Source organism: Tachyglossus aculeatus, chromosome 9, assembly GCF_015852505.1.
Source record: "Tachyglossus aculeatus isolate mTacAcu1 chromosome 9, mTacAcu1.pri, whole genome shotgun sequence".
Lineage (NCBI taxonomy): Eukaryota > Metazoa > Chordata > Mammalia > Monotremata > Tachyglossidae > Tachyglossus > Tachyglossus aculeatus.
The window spans coordinates 37,623,137-37,640,030 of NC_052074.1; the positions used below are offsets into that span (position 1 = coordinate 37,623,137).

General features: G+C 46.9%; 1 protein-coding gene across 1 annotated transcript in view; it reads right to left on the bottom strand.

Annotated features, from left to right (window-relative positions):
- Nucleotides 1–16,894, bottom strand: part of LRP1B (LDL receptor related protein 1B) — a 564,327-nt gene that overhangs the window by 182,489 nt on the left and 364,944 nt on the right. Inside the window, exons 33-34 of the mRNA XM_038750885.1 lie at nucleotides 8,498–8,638; nucleotides 1,823–1,948 (exon numbers count right to left, since the gene is read on the bottom strand). Of these exons, the coding sequence (XP_038606813.1) occupies nucleotides 1,823–1,948; nucleotides 8,498–8,638 (267 nt within the window). The remainder of the gene's footprint in view (nucleotides 1–1,822; nucleotides 1,949–8,497; nucleotides 8,639–16,894) is intronic.

Sequence of the window (16,894 nt, forward strand, 5' to 3'; positions counted from 1 at the left end):
GGGCCCAGTGTACAGAAGGACAAGGATGGGTTTCAACTGTTTCTTGGGGTTCTCCATGCTCCCTGGACAGACTCCGACACCTGCTTCTCTCCACTACAGGAGTACCTGCTCTTGGATTGCTCACATCTCAACGATCTCCCCTTCAGATTCTGGGCAACTTCTCAGCCCTAAGACACCACTCTGCTCCCACAAAGCTGGATCCCTGCCCATCTTGGCGCAGTTTGGAAACCTGTCCCATAGAACCCTGCCCCTTCTGGAAACGCTTCTCTGGCTGCACCTGTTTTGAGCCTGAGATCTCCCCGCTTCCCATTTCCACCCCTCTCCAAGTGGATTCTTAGAGTTGGAGCTTCAGCCTTGGTCTTGTTGAAGTGCTACTGAACTGATTTTATGCAAGCAGACAACAACATGCTCCTTAACTGCTCCTGAATACAGAACATTGCCTCCTTTCTACTATGTGCAGGGATCTGCCCCGGGCACATTGCCGTCCCCAGACTGTAAGGTCCTTGTAGCAGTATCTCCTGCTCTTCCCATTCCACAAACCTCTCCTGCACCAATGGGACTCCCCTCACCTGTGGGGGATACATAAATGGATGACAATTAGCTTGGTGATGACAGACCAGGAGGACACCAGAAAGCCATCAGAGAGGAGACAATGGGATTTGCAGTCAGATGGTGCCTCAAGTCCAACCCAGAAATCCAGGGCGATTTGTAATTCTTGAACTCACTGTCACTCTTAGACCCTCAGAGGTGACCAGCATGGAGTTGTGCCATAAATGGATTCTTCCCACTTCTCCAAGAATGGAGTATTTTGGAATTTCTGAGCATCCTTGTTTGCTTATTATGTTCCTACGAATTTCATTGTGAAGCAGTGCTGAAGCCTCACACGTGTCCAGGGCTTCTGGGAACTCTATCACACAATGGGGGCAGTGGAGAGATACAGGGTGAGGAGAAACATAGGGAGTAGTTTGGTAGAAGCCGCCTAACCTGTGTGGTTTTCTTCCACTGAACCTCCGAAATCAAGGATGGCTCGGTTCTGCTAATGGTGGACAGGTCATTACTTGGGATGGGGTGGGGTGAGGGGGAGGCTTCCACTTTCTTTCCTTCCCCCTTCATCCAAGCTCACCATGATATCTGCCTCTGATGGAGAAGTGTCTCTAAATGGTGAAGTGTGGGCAGATCAGTGCCAATTGTTCTCTTATGCCATTGAGTCGTGTCTGACTCATAATAACGCCATGGACACATCTCTCCAAAACACCCCACCTCCACCTGCAGTCATTCTGGTAGTATATCCACAGAGTTTTCTTGGTAAAAATCCGGAAGCAGTTTACCATTGCCTCCTTCCGTTCAGTAAACCTGAGTCTCCACCCTCGACTTTCTCCCATGGTGCTACTGCCCAGCACAGGTGAGTTTTGATTTGTAGCAGATTGCCTTCTACCTGCTAGGCATTGCCCAAGCTAGGAATGGAATGGATATGCCTCTGCTTGACTCATGCACTTGTGCAGGTGGATTTGATATGGGGAGAAATAGCATGCATGTATGCATAGCATCAGTCAAGGTGAAAAACCATGCTGTATAGACTGCTGTGCTTCTACAATTTTGCCACATTTAGGGCAGTAAAATCATATGAGCAGCAGGGGAAAAGTATTATGTCCTAACCCCAGTTTAGGAGTTTGCATGGGGAATTGAATGGAAAGTTCCTAGAACATGACTTTCCTGTAACACGAGGTTCTCTGAGAATACAGCCACTGTTGCCAACAGAACTGATGCTAATGGTGCCAACAGCATGAGATCCATCCAAGCTGAGCAGCGGGGCCCACCTTACCTTGGCAGGACATCTGGTCCTCCCGCAGGTGGTAGCCCACTGTGCACTTGCAGGTCCTTGAGGTCTCTGCCGTGGGCAGGCAGAGTTGGGAACAGCCACCATTGTTCAGCCGGCAGGAATTGCTCCCTGAGACCCGGAAAAGACCATACAAAACACACGGATATTTAATCGGGTCTGGAAAGCAACACCCACTCCCACCCTGCCCCTCTGGCTGCTTCCTGCTTCTGTGCATTGCTCATGGAGGGGGAGTGTGGCTTATTGGTCAGAGCCCGGGCCTTGGAGTCAGAAGTCCTGGGTTCTAAATCTGGTTCTGCCACTCTGGGCCAGGGCTCTTCCCACTAGGCCCTGCTGCATCTCAACAGAGCTATGATGAATGAATGAATCAAATGACGAAGTGACCACTGCTCTGAGCAGAAACACAGGTCTGTCCTGTCCACCCCAGGCTGAGTAGTGTAGCTCACAAGAAAAGACACATTCCAAATTGGTTTAGCATCAGATCAGCACTGAGCGGATTCCCTGCTTTCTGGGAGAGACTCTCTGGTGTTCCCTATCAGCCTCCTTGGAGCCATCGTTGATCCCCTGCCTTACCTCGCTGCAAGGTACCAGGACAAACCTGAGCAGGGGCATGCAGGCCCGGGATCCCTCACATCCCTGTACTTGCTGGGACCAACCTCTCATTGGATCTGATGGTCAGAATCCCAGTCCCCCAGAAAGGTCGCTAAACAGCCAATCCTCTTGTCACATCCATCTACTGTGCCAGGACATGTCCAGGCATTGATGGCAACAAATCTAAGGAAATTAGAAAGTGGAACAATGTGTTGAACATCAAGGTGACTCTGTGGAAAATCAGGGCCTGTGGCCAATTATAATTCTTGGGGGGTTGAATGCCTCATGGGGCCTGCCATCAGAGCAAAGAGAAACTCTCCACTGATCCTCTCCAATGAATGATTGAATTCATTCATTCAATCGTATTTATTGAGCGTTTACTGTGTGCAGAGCACTGTACTAAGTGCTTGGGAAGTACAAGTCGGCAACATATAGAGACGTTCCCTTCCAACAACGGGCTCATGTGGGACTGTATCTCAGAGACCCACCCAGTCTGCTTCTCATTTCCTGTCACTGCCACCAAGGGCCCAATTCTGCACTGATGGTGATCTGTGGCTTCACGACCAGGCCAAGCTGGGCTTAATTAATTAATAATGGTATTTATTAAGCACTTACTATGTGCGAAGCACTGTTCTAAGCACTGGGGAGGTTACAAAGTGATCAGCTTGTCCCACGGCAGGCTCACAGTCTTAATCCCCATTTTACAGATGAGGTAACTGAGGCCCGGAGAAGTTAAGTGACTTGCCCAAAGTCACACAGCTGACAATTGGCAGAGCCGGGATTTGAACCCATGACCTCTGACTCCAAAGCCCGCGCTCTTTCCATTGAGCCACGCTGCTTGGGGAGGAAGGCCTAGGTCTGAGAAGAAACGTGGCTTGGTGGAAAGAGCACAGGCTAGGAAGTCAGAGCAAGTGGGTCCTAATCCAGCTCGGCCACTTGTCTGCTGTGTGGCTTTGGACAAGCCACTTAACTTCTCTGTGACTCAGTTACCTCATCTGTAAAATGGGGATTAAGACTGTGAGCCCCTCATGGGACAACCTGATCACCTTATATCTACGCTGGTGCTTAGAACAGTGCTCAGCACATAGTAGGTGCTTAACAAATACCATTATTATTATTATGGTCATTCATGGCCAGCCTGAAGGAAGAGGGTCTGGGAGTCCTGGTTTATGCACAACAGAGGCCGAGTCCAGGGCTGGATGAACCATGGGGCTGACCCAGGACCGGAGGAGCTGGGGTTGGCTCTGGAAACCTGTGGCTCAGTAGAAAAAGCCTGGTTCAAATCCTGACTCCACCAATTGTCAGCTGTGTGACTTTGGGCAAGCCACTTAACTTCTCTGGGCCTCAGTTCCCTCATCTGTAAAATGGGGATTAAGACTGTGAACCCCCGTGGGACAACTTGATCACCTTGTAACCTCCCCAGTGCTTAGAACAGTGCTTTGCACATAGTAAGCGCTTAATAAATGCCATCGTTATTATTATTACCAACTCTGTTGTACTCACCCAAGCACTTAGTATTGTGCTGTGCACACAGTAAGCGCTTAACAAATACCACTGATTAATTGATTGGAGGGAGCATGGTGGTGGAGACCCCCGCGGGGCTGACCGGGACCTTCAGGGCCAGGATCGGCTCTATGGAGGAGGCGCAGTGGAGACTATGAGACTGTTGGAGAACCGGTGGGGGCTGGAGTTGGCTGCTGTGAGGAGTGGGCATAGTGGAAACCCCCACAGAGAGAGCCCGGAAGAACAGGCAAAGTGAACGGACTGGGATGCTGGCGAGGAGGTGATCTGGACTCTAGGCTGCGCTGGCCCCAAGAGAAACACTAGCAACACAGAAGTTATGTGGTGAGGGTTCAGGCTGGGCCAGCTGGCAAGGGGGAAGGAAGAGAGGTAGCCAAGGCGGCAGTCAGCACAGCCAAGTCCCCACGCCGGGCATTGGCATGGAGCCGCAGCTGCCACACTCGGAAGCCCACCCTCCGCCTCTGAGCTCTGGCGACACCTGCCCCCACTACACACCCACAGTTTTGGCTTTGGTGACTGGCAGCTCCTGTTTTTCTTCTCTAAATTGGCACTGGCTACTTGGCTGACCATTCAGAGAATGGGTGTGATAAACCCTTCAGGTGACCTCGACGGTGAGACGTTGACTTATGCGGGTGTTGCTCGGGAGGAGGGAGACAACTCAGCCTGTGCACTTTGCTCATCTAATGCCAACTTACTCATTTTACCTTGATCTCATCAACCTTGCTTCCACCCTTTTGCCCACATCCTCTCTCCGGCCTGGAATTCCCTCCCCCTTCATATCCAACAGAGAATCGCTCTCCCCACCTTCAAAACCTTGATTAAAAGCACATCTTCCCCAAGAGGCCTTCCTGACTCAGCCCTCAATTCCTCTTCTCCCACTTTCATCTGTGTCACCCTTGCACTTGGGATTTGTACCCTTTATTCACCCCTCCCTCAGCCTTTATGAATATATCTGTACTTAATTCATTTATATTAATGTCCGTCTCCCCTCTAAACTGTAAAATCATTGTGGGGAGGGAATGTGCCTACCAACTCTGTTATATTTTACTCTCCTAATTGCTTAGTACAGTGCCCATAGTAAGCACTCGATAAATTTGATCGATCAAAGTGGAAGAGGGAGAAGGAAAAGGCAGATGAGAAGGAGGAGGAGGAGGAGGAGGAAGGAGAGAAAGAAGACTAGAGGGAAGAGAAGGAGGAGCATAAAAGGAGGAGCTGAAGAAAAGGAGCAAGAGGAACAGGAGAAATGGAGGAGGAACAGGATAAAAGGAAAAATGGGCTAAGTATCTCCCAGGAAATACTGGGAGTTTCCATCTTCTGGTCCCAGAGTGACAAAATCTCTCTGAACTTTAAGTCCAACTTGAGTCAAAGAATGAAAATTCATCATCTCCATGCAAGAAGTCACTGTCTGGTCCTTTCCAGGCTCTCCAGCCACAGACCCTGGGCTGCTGGGGGATTAACCCACCCTGACCCCCTACCCTCAGCTTCAACTGAAAACCTCTCTGGACAATGGAGATGTCTCACCTCTCCCATGATCTTTGTCAAAATGATCAATGAAGTAGCTAATTGCACTGGAGAATCAAAAGAGGAGTAGTAACGTAAGCACCTTAAAGAGTCCTAAATTGCACATATTTCATACTAATGGAGCTTTTAAGCTACCTGCAGTGATACAGTTAATGTCTGTCTTTAAATCAGATGCCTTGATCAATAACGTCTTCCATGAGGGTGGAGTTCTTCCTGCCTCTGAGCTCAGTCTCACCAGTCTGTAGGCTGCCAACAGCAGAGGCATCTCTGCCCCAGCACAGAGAGCTAAAAGGCAGGAGGCATTTATTTTATTAAGGCACTAGCCACACTAAGCACTATGGAATTTGCTCTAACAAAAACAGGGACTCAAACCAGCAATATATTAAAATATCACCTGGGAGAGCTGTTGGGAGAGAAACTGCGCTGAAGAAAAGGATTTGTTTGTGCATTTTTAGGAAGACCTGGCCCAGCAAAAGTCTCAGGCCATTGGATGAAATTGTCCAAGAAAGTGGCAGAGAATCCTTCCAACTTGTCATAGGGAAAAAAAAAAAACTGGACAAATGTACTTCTGATATTTTCTCTAGTGCAACTTTCCTGATGAATTAATGTTTGAGCATGTGTACACTGAGCATAGCCACACATATGAGCACACACACAAGCACACACACATAGAGCTCTCCTTTTACTAGATAAGGAACTACTGCACAAGGCTTCTATACACTGAAATCTTTACTTTCTCAAGAATCCAATCCCTGAACATTTCCTGCTACTTGTGTGAAACAATCACTGGAGATTTTAATCACACTAACACAAAGTAGCACAAAGCACCACAATGTGCCTACTGACCTGGTGGAAAGACTACAGGAATGGGAGTCAGGGGACCCAGGTTCTAATCCCAGCTCCACAGTTTGCCTTTGAGAACGTCACTTAAGTGCTCCATGCCTCGATTTCCTCAGCTGTAAAATGGATATAAAATACCTGCTTTCTCAGACTGTGACTCTGTGCTGCATGGGAACTATGTCCAATCTGATTATCTTGTATCTATGACAGTGCTTCACATAGTACTGGGACATATACCTGCTTAATGAATCCCCTCATTAATGAAATAAAGCCAAAGCAAGACAACACAATGCAGTGTGAGGCAATGCAAGACAATACAAGGCAACACAAGACAATGCAATGTAAGTCAAAGTGACACGATGCAGTGCAAAGTGAACCAATGAAGCACGCAATGCAGCGTGATGTGATGCGGTGCTGCAGCACAGCCATGCATTGAGGACAGTATCCTATGTCCAGGCTTGTGGGACACCCAGATCCTGGGTTTGTCCTGGAAGAATGAACGAATTCTGTGGTTGGGGTAGAGGCTGGGGTGGAGTTTTCTCAGTGGCACAAGACTGGGCCGGTGAGAGCATGGCTTCCTGCGCATCTGGGGGCTGTGCCCATAGAGGATGTAGGTCAAAGGTTTTAATCCGCCCTTCCCCCTGTGCAGATAGCGGGCACTCGAGAGTGTCTTTGCCTGCTCTCTCCTAGGTGGAGATGGCTACGTGGAAGCCTCCGGAAGCTCCCCATACCCTCTGCTCTAGACTCCTTCTTCCTCCCCAACATGGACATTCTCCCAGGAACATTTTTTCTTCTAGACCCCTTCCTCTCCTCATAAAGATGCTCCTGTGGGAACAATCTTCTGCCTAGATTTGTTCCTTTCTGCCTAAACACGTTCCTGTGGGAACTCCCTTCCCTCTAGACTGCTTTCTCTCTGCATAAAGACCAGCCCAAGGGAACAATCCTCTCTAGATTCCTTCCTTCCCATGGAAGAATGCTCCCATGGGAAGCAGTGAGGCCTAGTGAAGAGAGCACAAGCCAGGGAGTGCCATTTCTGTCAATTGCTTGCTTTGTGATCTTGGGTAAGTCGCTTAACTTCTCATACCTCTGTTTCCTCAACTGTAAAGTGGGGATTAAGTACCTGTTCTCCCTCCTAGTTAGACTTTGAGTCCCATGTGGGACAGGGATGTCCAAATTAACTTGTACCTGCCCCAGTGTTTAAAACAGTGTACGACACGCAGTAGGCGTTTAACAAATACCATGTGAAAAAACCCAAAACTTCCCTATAGACTCCTTCCTCCAGAACAATTTTTTCTCTAGATTTCTTCCTCCCTGCATAAAGACCCTTCCACTATTCCAGAATTTTTACTAGGTTGTTAATTGGAAGGGGTCACAGATGAGGACAGCTGAGGAGCTGGGTGGCAGGTGAGCACCAGTGACCCTTTGGGTTTTGAGACCAGTCCACCCAGTGAAAGCCCCTCTTTCTCCATTCACAGCCTGCAGGCATGCTAGGCACTCAGCTACCTAGCTGTGGGTTGGATTCAGTGAGTTTTAGAGGTCAAGAGCTGAGCTAGCCAGTGGGGAAGGTGGGAGATCATTGGGCCAGACTCAGTCGCTGTCCTATGTGGGATTCCCAATCTGTGTGGGAGGGACAGCAGGGATCTTGTTCCTATTCTACAGAGGAGCAAACTGAGATCCAGACAAGCCAAGTGGTGATTTGCCCAAGGTCACATAGAAGGCGAAGGGCAGACCTGGGACTGGAACCAGGTTCTCTGTCTTCCCAGTCCCATGCTCTTTCCACTAGACCGTATTGGAACAGAAAAAGGCTTGGAGACCAGAGGAAACCATGTGAGCCAGGTCTACCCTCTTTTCTCTCAGATCAGCACTCCAGACACTGGAATCTTAGATCTGGGGTCTCCTGGGGGGATGTCTCCTGGCCTTCTCGCTCCCACTGCAACTTCTTGGAAGAATTCATTGCAGCTTCCTGGGCAGTTGGGAAGTGTTCTGGATGCTCACTGTGGGCCCACCGGGGGAGAGGCCAACCTCACGATGGGATGAGGGAGCCTGCCCTCATGATGGGGTGGGGCTAGCACCTTCATAAAAAGCAGCTGTCGGGGCCCGAAAGAGACCCCTCCCATCACGCATCTGAGAAGCAAAAAAATGAGGCCAGTAAGCAGTGGCCACTTGAGGGCCGGCTCGGACACTCACCCTGCTGGGCCTCCTTATCGTAAACCTTCATGTGCACGACTCCTGACGTTTTATTGCGCAGGACGCTGAGGTTGCTGCCATCCCATTTGTTACAGGTGCCCAGCTGGGCCAGGTTCTGGTCTGCCCACCACAGCTTCTCCCCTGGGAGTTAGAGACAGACAGATGACAGAGAGAGACAGAGACACACGGATAGAGGGAAAAAGAACATGTCGTCTCAGGGGGCAGTGCCACCTTCCTGAGACTAGAAGAGCCCCCTGACTTCTCCAGTACTGGGCATCCACAGTTCTGTGGCCATGGAAATGACCAACCAATCTGAATTTCAAAAAGCCGAGGACAGACAAAAACACATTTACATCAGCCGCCTAGTTCTATGGCCATTATGAAAATAATTTTGTTGACATTCTATTTCTTGGAAAGCGTGGGGTATTATTATGATTATTATTAGTAGCTATAATAATAACCATAATTACAACAACTGTGGTAACAGTTAAATGCTTTTTATGTGCCAAGCATAGTTCTGAGAGCTGGAGTGGATGCCGACAAACTGGCCAGGCACAATCTCCGTCCCACCTGGGGCTCAGAGTCTTTGGGGCCTTTTGATCATCTTGAATAGAGCGATTAAAGCCATTTCAATTCAGCATCAATAACGGCAGATCTATTTTGCCCAGATAATGGCATCTATCTGTTAGGACAAAGTTCCCTTTTGCTGAATAGAGTTTACAAGATCACATTTTGAAAATTACATACTAACTTATGGACACAAAAAATCTCATTCAAAAATCCTTCACTATAGGGACATAGTTCCATTGCTATTTGACTAGATAACTGCTTTGGTTGTGATTCTGATATCTGATATTTTACTAGATTCATATGGTTCGTTCAATGTTCTGGATCTTGGGAACAGACTGATTAAGCAATCAGTGCTATTTACAGAGTGCAGAACTAGGGGCTTGGGAGAGAAAAATACAGCAGAGTTGATAGATACATTCTCTGTCTACAAGGAGCTTACAGACAAGAGGGGGAGAAAACGTTGAAATAAATTACGGATATACATAAGTGCTAGGGTAGTATGAAAAACAAGTGCTTAATGGATACAAATCCAAGAGCATAGGCGATGGAGAAGGGAGGGCAAATAAGAGAAATCAAGGGCCCAGTCAGGGTGGACTTCCTTGGAGGAAGTGTGATTTTAGTACGGCTTTGAAGGGCGGAGAGTTGTGATCTGTCAAATATGATGTGGGGAGGGAGTTCCAGGCCACAGGGAAGACACGGGCAGAGGGTCAGAGGCAGCATAGGTAACATCAAGGCACAGATCAAAGGTTTCATTACAGAAGCAAAGTGTGCGGGTTGGACTGTAGTAGACCATTGAGGTGAGGTAGGAGTGGGAGAGCTGTCATTCCTTCAAAACAATGTTAAGGAGTTTCTATTGATGTGGAGGGGGATGGGCAGCCATTGGAGGTTTTAGATGAGTGGGGAGATGGGGCTGAACGGTTTTTGAGAATAATGGTCCAGGCAGGAGAGTGAAGTATGGACTGGAGAGGGGAGTGACTGGTGTCAGGGAAGTCAGCAAGGAAGTTGAGGCAGTAGTCAAGAGGGGATATGATAAGAGCTTGGATTAGCATGGTAGCAATCTGGGGAGAGAGGAAAAGGCCCATTCTAGAGGTGTTGTGAGAGCAGAACTGATAGGGTTTCATGACAGAATGAATGGGCCAGTTGAATGAAAAGATATGAGTAAGGGTAATGTCCAGGCTGTGGGCACGTGAAACTAAGAGGATGGCGGTGTTGTCTACAGTGATAGGAAAGTCATGGGAAGGGCAAGATTTGGGTAGGAAGATGAAGTTCTGTTTTGGGCATGTTAAGGATGAGGTGTTCAGAAGTAGGGATGTCCTGAAGGCAGGTGGAAATGAGAGACTGCAGAGAAGGAGAGAAGTTGGGGACTGAGGAGGAGATTTGGGAACCAACTGTGTAGAGATGGTAGTTTTTTTAATGGAATTTATTAAGCGCTTATTATGTGCAAAGCACTTTTCTAAGCACTGGGGAGGTTACAAGGTGATCAGGTTGTCCCACGGGAGGCTCACAGTCTTAATCCCCATTTTAGAGATGAGGGAACTGAGGAACAGAGAAGTGAAGTGACTTGCCCAAAGTCACACAGCTGAAAACTGACGGAGACGGGATCTGAACCCATGGCCTCTGACTACAAAGCTCATGCTCTTTTCACTGAGCCACACTGCTTCTCTGTGGGAGAAGCTGTTGAAGCTGTGGGAGCAAATGAGTTCTCCAAGGGAGTATGTGTAGATGGAGAATCAAAGGGGATCCAGAACTGAGGGTTGAGGGACCCCTGCAGTTAGGGGGTGGGAGGTAGAAGAGAAGTGGTCAGAAAGATAGGAGGAGAATCAGGAGAGCACAGTGTCAGTGAAGGTTAGACAACATTTCCAGGAGAAAGTCTTGGTCTATCATCTCAGAGGCAGTTGAGAGGTTGAGAAGGATTGGAATAGAATGGAGGCCACTGAATTGGGCAAGAAAGAGGTCATTAGTGGCTTTAGAGGTGGTTTCTGGAGAGCAAAGGGGATGGAAGCCAGATTGAAGAGGCTCAAAGAGAGAATAGGAGGAGAAGAAATGGAGGCAGTGGACTTAAACAACTCGCTTGAGGTGTTTGGAAAGCAGTGGCAGATGGGAGACGGGGTGATAACTGGAGGGTGCCGAGGCGTCAAGGGAGGGTTTTTTTTTAGGATAGGAAAGCTGTGGGAAAAGTGCCATTGGAAAGTTAGTAGTTGAAAGTTAGTCAGGGAAGGAAGAAAGAAGCGGGGAGGTGTTTTGATAAGGTGTGACGGGATGGGGTAGGAGGCAGGTAGAGAGGTAAATTTTTGAGAGGTGGCAGGGACTCCCCTCTTGAGATACTGCTGGGAAGTAGGGTGGGAGTGCAGAGGTGCAGGAGAGAACATTTTAGGTAGATAAGTCTGATGGTTTCAATTTTATCACTGAATTAGGAGGCAAGGTCATTAAGGGCAAGCAATGCAAGAGGCAGGAGGATGTGGTGTTTGAGGAAGGAATTATAAGTCTGAAACAGCTGGTGTGGGCAATGGGATCAACAAGGAGAGAAGTATTGTTGTTGGGTGGAGGAGAGGGCAGAGTTAAAACAGGAGAGGAGAAACACTCACTGCAATTAATGTTGAAAGCTCTACTCAGAGCGATTCTTCATGCAAACTAAAAGCAGCTTGCAGACTCGAATTGTATCCAAGTTGGACAAACCGTAAATTACAAGATCTCTATAAGGAATCCTTCGCACAATAACTTAGAGATCAGGGATATTTATACGTTTAGCTTTGAGGCCTTATTACTAAAATATGAGCACTTTTCTTCTTGGTACTTTTAGATAGCTGCCTAAGATTATTTAGCATGCTAAAACGTGCCAGCAGGAACAATTTATTTAATTTGCCAAAGGAAAAAACAAGTTAAATCACACACTGCCCCAAATAAAACCATCTTTACTTTCACGTTTGTCAAGCTGTCTTCTAAGGAATTCAAGGGGACACATGAATACCTTTGAAAAGGAGGAGAGGTGATGTTTCATCTTCCCATCCAATGGTAGACAAAAGGTGTTGTTTTAGATAATCTGTGGCCAAAATAGAGCCTTCTTCCAATTTACCTCTTTCTAGTGAATTTGTCAGACTGCCAACCAACTCTAGCCATGCTCTCCAAAGCTGGAGAAAAACTGGACTGAGAATTCCAGGAATCCACAGAGAAATTTACTAAAATGACAGTTTCTCAGAGAGGCCTTTCCTGACTTTCCCTGCATTTCCCCTAATGGGCCTCTTCTGTTTCACTTGGGTCTGTATCCTTTAAACAATTGAGATTCACCCCACCCTCAGCCCTACAGCACTTCTGTCCTTATCTTCACTCTGCCATTTCCCCTCTTTGTAATTTATTTTACTGTCTGTTTTCCCCTCTAGACTGTTAACCTTTGTGGGGCAGGGGTCATGCCTACCAACTCTATTTTACTGCACTCTCCAAGGAGCTTAGAACAGAGCTCTGCACATGCACATATTGATCCAGTTCAGTGTTCTGCTCATACACCTACTTGGCCTAGTGGAAAGAGCAAGGGCTTGGGATTCAAGGACGTGGGTTCTAATCCCAGCTCCGCCACTTGTCTGCTCTGTGACCTTGGGCAAGCCACTTCACTTCTCTTTGCCTCAGTTACCTCATCTGTAAAATGGGATTAAGACTGTGAGCCCCATGTGAGACAAGCTGATTACCTTGTATTTACCCCATGCTTACAACAGTGCTTGGCACTGTTAAGTATCTGTTAAGTAAGCACTTAACAGATATTATTATTGAAGCAGCCTGGCTTAGTGGAAAGGGCACGGGCTTGGGAGTCAGAGGTCATGGGTTCTAATCCTGTCTCTGCCACTTGTCTGCTGTGTGACCTGGGGCAAGTCACTTAACTTCTCTGTGCCTCAGTTCCCTCATCTGAAAATGGGGATTAAGACTGTATGCCCCTCATGGGGCAACCTGATTATGTTGTATCTACCCCAGCGCTCAGAACAGTTCTCGGCACATAGTAAACACGTAAAAAATACCATTGTTCTTCTTCTTATTATTATTATTACCTAGTACAGTATTCAACATACAAACTAGGTACCTCATACAGAGTCTTGAACACACATTAGATACCTAGTACAGGACTCCACACACTCACTAGATGTCCAGTACAGGACCCAGCACAATCAATCAATCAATCGTTTTTATTGAGCGCTTACTGTGTGCAGAGCACTGGACTAAGCACTTGGGAAGTACAAGTTGGCAACATATAGAGACAGTCCCTACCCAACAGTGAGCACACACAATAGGTGTCCAGTACAGACCCTTGCACACCCACTAGGTGCCCAATTGATCCTGGTGTAGCTAATCACACTGGGATCTAAGTGATGTATTCTGTTCCCAGTCGCTTTCACGTGGAGACATCTGGGAATGATCCCTCCATACAGAGGTTCTAATGACAAAGCCATGGTGGTTGGCTCAGCCACAGATCTCTTAATCTGAAATTCATTGTTGCCTTGCCTTCTGGAACCAATTCCTGATACCCCTTCCCAAGGGTCATCAGGACAGCAGAACCTAGCCCGGGGGAATTCAATCCATCCATCCATCAATAGTATTTATTGAGCTCTTACTGTATGCAGAACCCTGTACTAAGTGCTGGGGAGTGTACTACACAACAGAGTTGGCAGACACATTCACCACCCAGAAGCAGCTGACAGTCTAGAGGGATTGCAGCCCCAGGTGCAGCCTAGAAAGGTGACTGGAATCGACCACCGGGAAAACCGAACCTCCTCCGAGGAGGGAGGACCAGCCCTTCGGGCCTGACAATTGCCCCCGGGGGGCAGCTCATAGCCAAAATGATTTCACTGTTGCGTTAATGGAAACGAGGGCATTGCGGAAGGCTATGTGGCTGAGGCGCCCTTATGGTGTGTGGCACAGTGGGTTGCCGTTATCCTTTCTGTAAGGTAATTAGTATTAAGAGGAGCAACATATTGGAAAACAGCAATTTAAAGTGACAAAAATTGCTACGCTGGCATTGCATATTGTCCTTTGGAGATTTCAAGCAGTACTTTTAATGCAAATTTTGATGGGCCATTACTTTTCATTAATGGTGGTTTGAGTACTTAGAGAAGACAACCATGTACTGTACTTAGCGCTGGGCAAATTGCCTAGATATATTTCATATATTACTGTTCCTGTAATGAATAGTGTTATGGCAATTAGAAGACTGATGGCTTAGAAAATTTAGGTGTAGATGTTTGAAGTTCCTTGAACTAAGTAGCACTTCTCAGTACAAACTGAGTTAAGTTTCTCTGAAGCACTATTTAAAGGCTGGAATTCATCCCTAGTCCTGCAATGCCTCCAGAGGAAAAGGAGAATGCAGAATGCGCAATGGCAAGAGGCCAATGGTGTCTAGTAGCAGTGGTGGTATTTATTGAGTGCCCGGGTAGTAATGTGCTAATCTCTAGGATATAGCACAGGACAAAAAAGAAACGTGTTTCAATCATTCAGCTGCATTTACTAAGTGCAGAGCACTGAACTAGGTGTTGGGGAGAGTGCTTAGAACTTTGCTTGCCACATAGTAAGCACTCAACAAATGCCATCATTATTATCCCCAACCTCGAGGAGCTTATAATTCAACAGGGAGTTTACCTACACAGCCTTTGCCTTTTAAGCCACTGTAGATGAGGTAACAGAGGCACAGGAAATAATAATAATAATAATAATAGCATTTATTAAGTGCTTACTCTGTGCAAGGCACTGTTCTAAGCGCTGGGGAGGTTACAAGGTGATCAAGTTGTCCCACGGGGGGGCTCACAGTCTTAATCCCCATTATACAGGTGAGGGAACTGAGGCACAGAGAAGTTAAGTGACTTACCCAAAGTCACACAAATGAAAATTGGCAGAGTGGGGATTTGAACCCATGACCTCTGACTCCAAAGCCCGTGCTCTTTCCACTAAGCCATGCTTGGGAAGTTAAGGGACTTGCCTAAGGTCACACAGAAGACAAGTGGGGAGCCGGGATTAGAACCCAGGTCCTCGGATTCCCAGGCCTAATCTCTTTTAATGATGCTAATAATGCTTATCTAATGATGTGTGGTCAAAGAAGACATCAATCAATCAATCAATTGCATTTGATCACTTAATTTTCTCTTTAGGTGCAGGAGCGATTGGAAAAAGACCAGTGCTTGACTCACAATCCTGACTGCACTGAGCATACAGTGTGCGCATGTACACAAACACGCAAACACACGCACAAACACACACACGCACACATATGCAGACGTTGCCTTTTTGGGTTGTCCTGTATATTGTTTACAGAGCTTGGTGTTGTTTTGCTTCTGCCACTGTGTCTTGGGAGGCTCTCTAAACTTCTGCTCCAAAAGGGCCACTTGGGAAATAAGCCAGAAATATGTGACCAGAAATAAACCCTTATCAAGTGTTAAAATATTTTATGAGGCAACGATTTTTACAATCCTCACATTGCCTAAAAAAGTCAATTAATTTCCTTGAATTGCTAGGACATGGATTTTTAAGGTCCTTCATCTAATTTGTTTGTTTGATTTCTCGGCGGAATACGGATTGCTTGCCTTGTTGATTTAATATTAGTGCATTGGGCAGCAATTAAAGACTGTGTGCCTTCAGAAGTGGATTGTCTGACAATTCAAAAGGCAAACTGTGTCTCCTGGTTTATTCAGGAGAGTAACAAAATGAGGGTGTGTGTGTATGTATGTATTTATGCATGTACACTCATGTGCATGAAGGAATTTGTATACTTATGTATGCATGCTTTGCAGGCAAAAGTGGAGAGTAAAAATCACATCTCCACACACCTTCAGACATCTCAATAATTCTCAAATCCTCTCCCTGTCTGGGACTTTCTTTCCAGACACCAAGCTTCTAAATTCCCAGTGATATCTCTAACAGGGTCAGAGGGCATTTGTGAGTCCAGTCCGGGCAGGGAGCCACAGCCTTCTGGAAGAGAAGCAGTGTAGCCTAATGAAAAGAGAATAGACCTGGGATTCAGAGAACCTGAGTTCTAATTCCTACTCTGCTACTTGCCTACCGGGTGACAGTGCAAGTCCCTTAACTTCTCTGTGCCTCAGTTCCCTCATCCGTAAAATGGGAATTCAATACCTGTTCTTCCTCCTTCTTAGACTGTGAGCCCCATGTGGGACAGGAACTGACCCATCTCATTATCTTGGTTCTATTTCAGCACTTAGTACAGTGCATAGTAAGCAATTAATAAATTCCATCATCATCATCATCATTTTGAGACAGCCACATGCATTTCTTGCCTGGCTTCTTTGAGCACAGTAGAATCCCCATTCCCAAGCCAGGACAAGACCCACAGTTCACTGGAGTAAAAAGCTGTTTGGGCAGTTCAAGAGCAAGGCAGAGCCCACCTATGAAGTCTTCTCAGGACTTGACCCCTTTCCGAACAACTAAGATCACTTGGTCACCAATCTTTTCCCCTCCCCTGCAGCCCCAGAAATGTCTCTCTCATAATGGCCTAATGAATAAAGCATAGGTCTGGGAGCCAGAGGACCTGGGTTCTAAACCCAGCTCTGTCACACGAGATCTGCTGTGTTGCCTTGGACAAATCACTTACCTTCTCCCTGCCTCAGTTAGCTCATGTGTAAAATGGAAATTCAGACTGCGAGCCCCACCAGAGACATGGATGTGTACAACCTGATTATCTTGTATCTACTTCAGCATTTAGTACAGTGCCCAACACACAGCAAGTGCTTAACAAATACTAAAAAGGAAAAAAAAAATCCTTTCCAGATGGGTGCCAGCAGAGGAGATGAATACTTCAACTCTCAAAACATCACCAATTTGCCTACTGCAGCCTAAAAATAT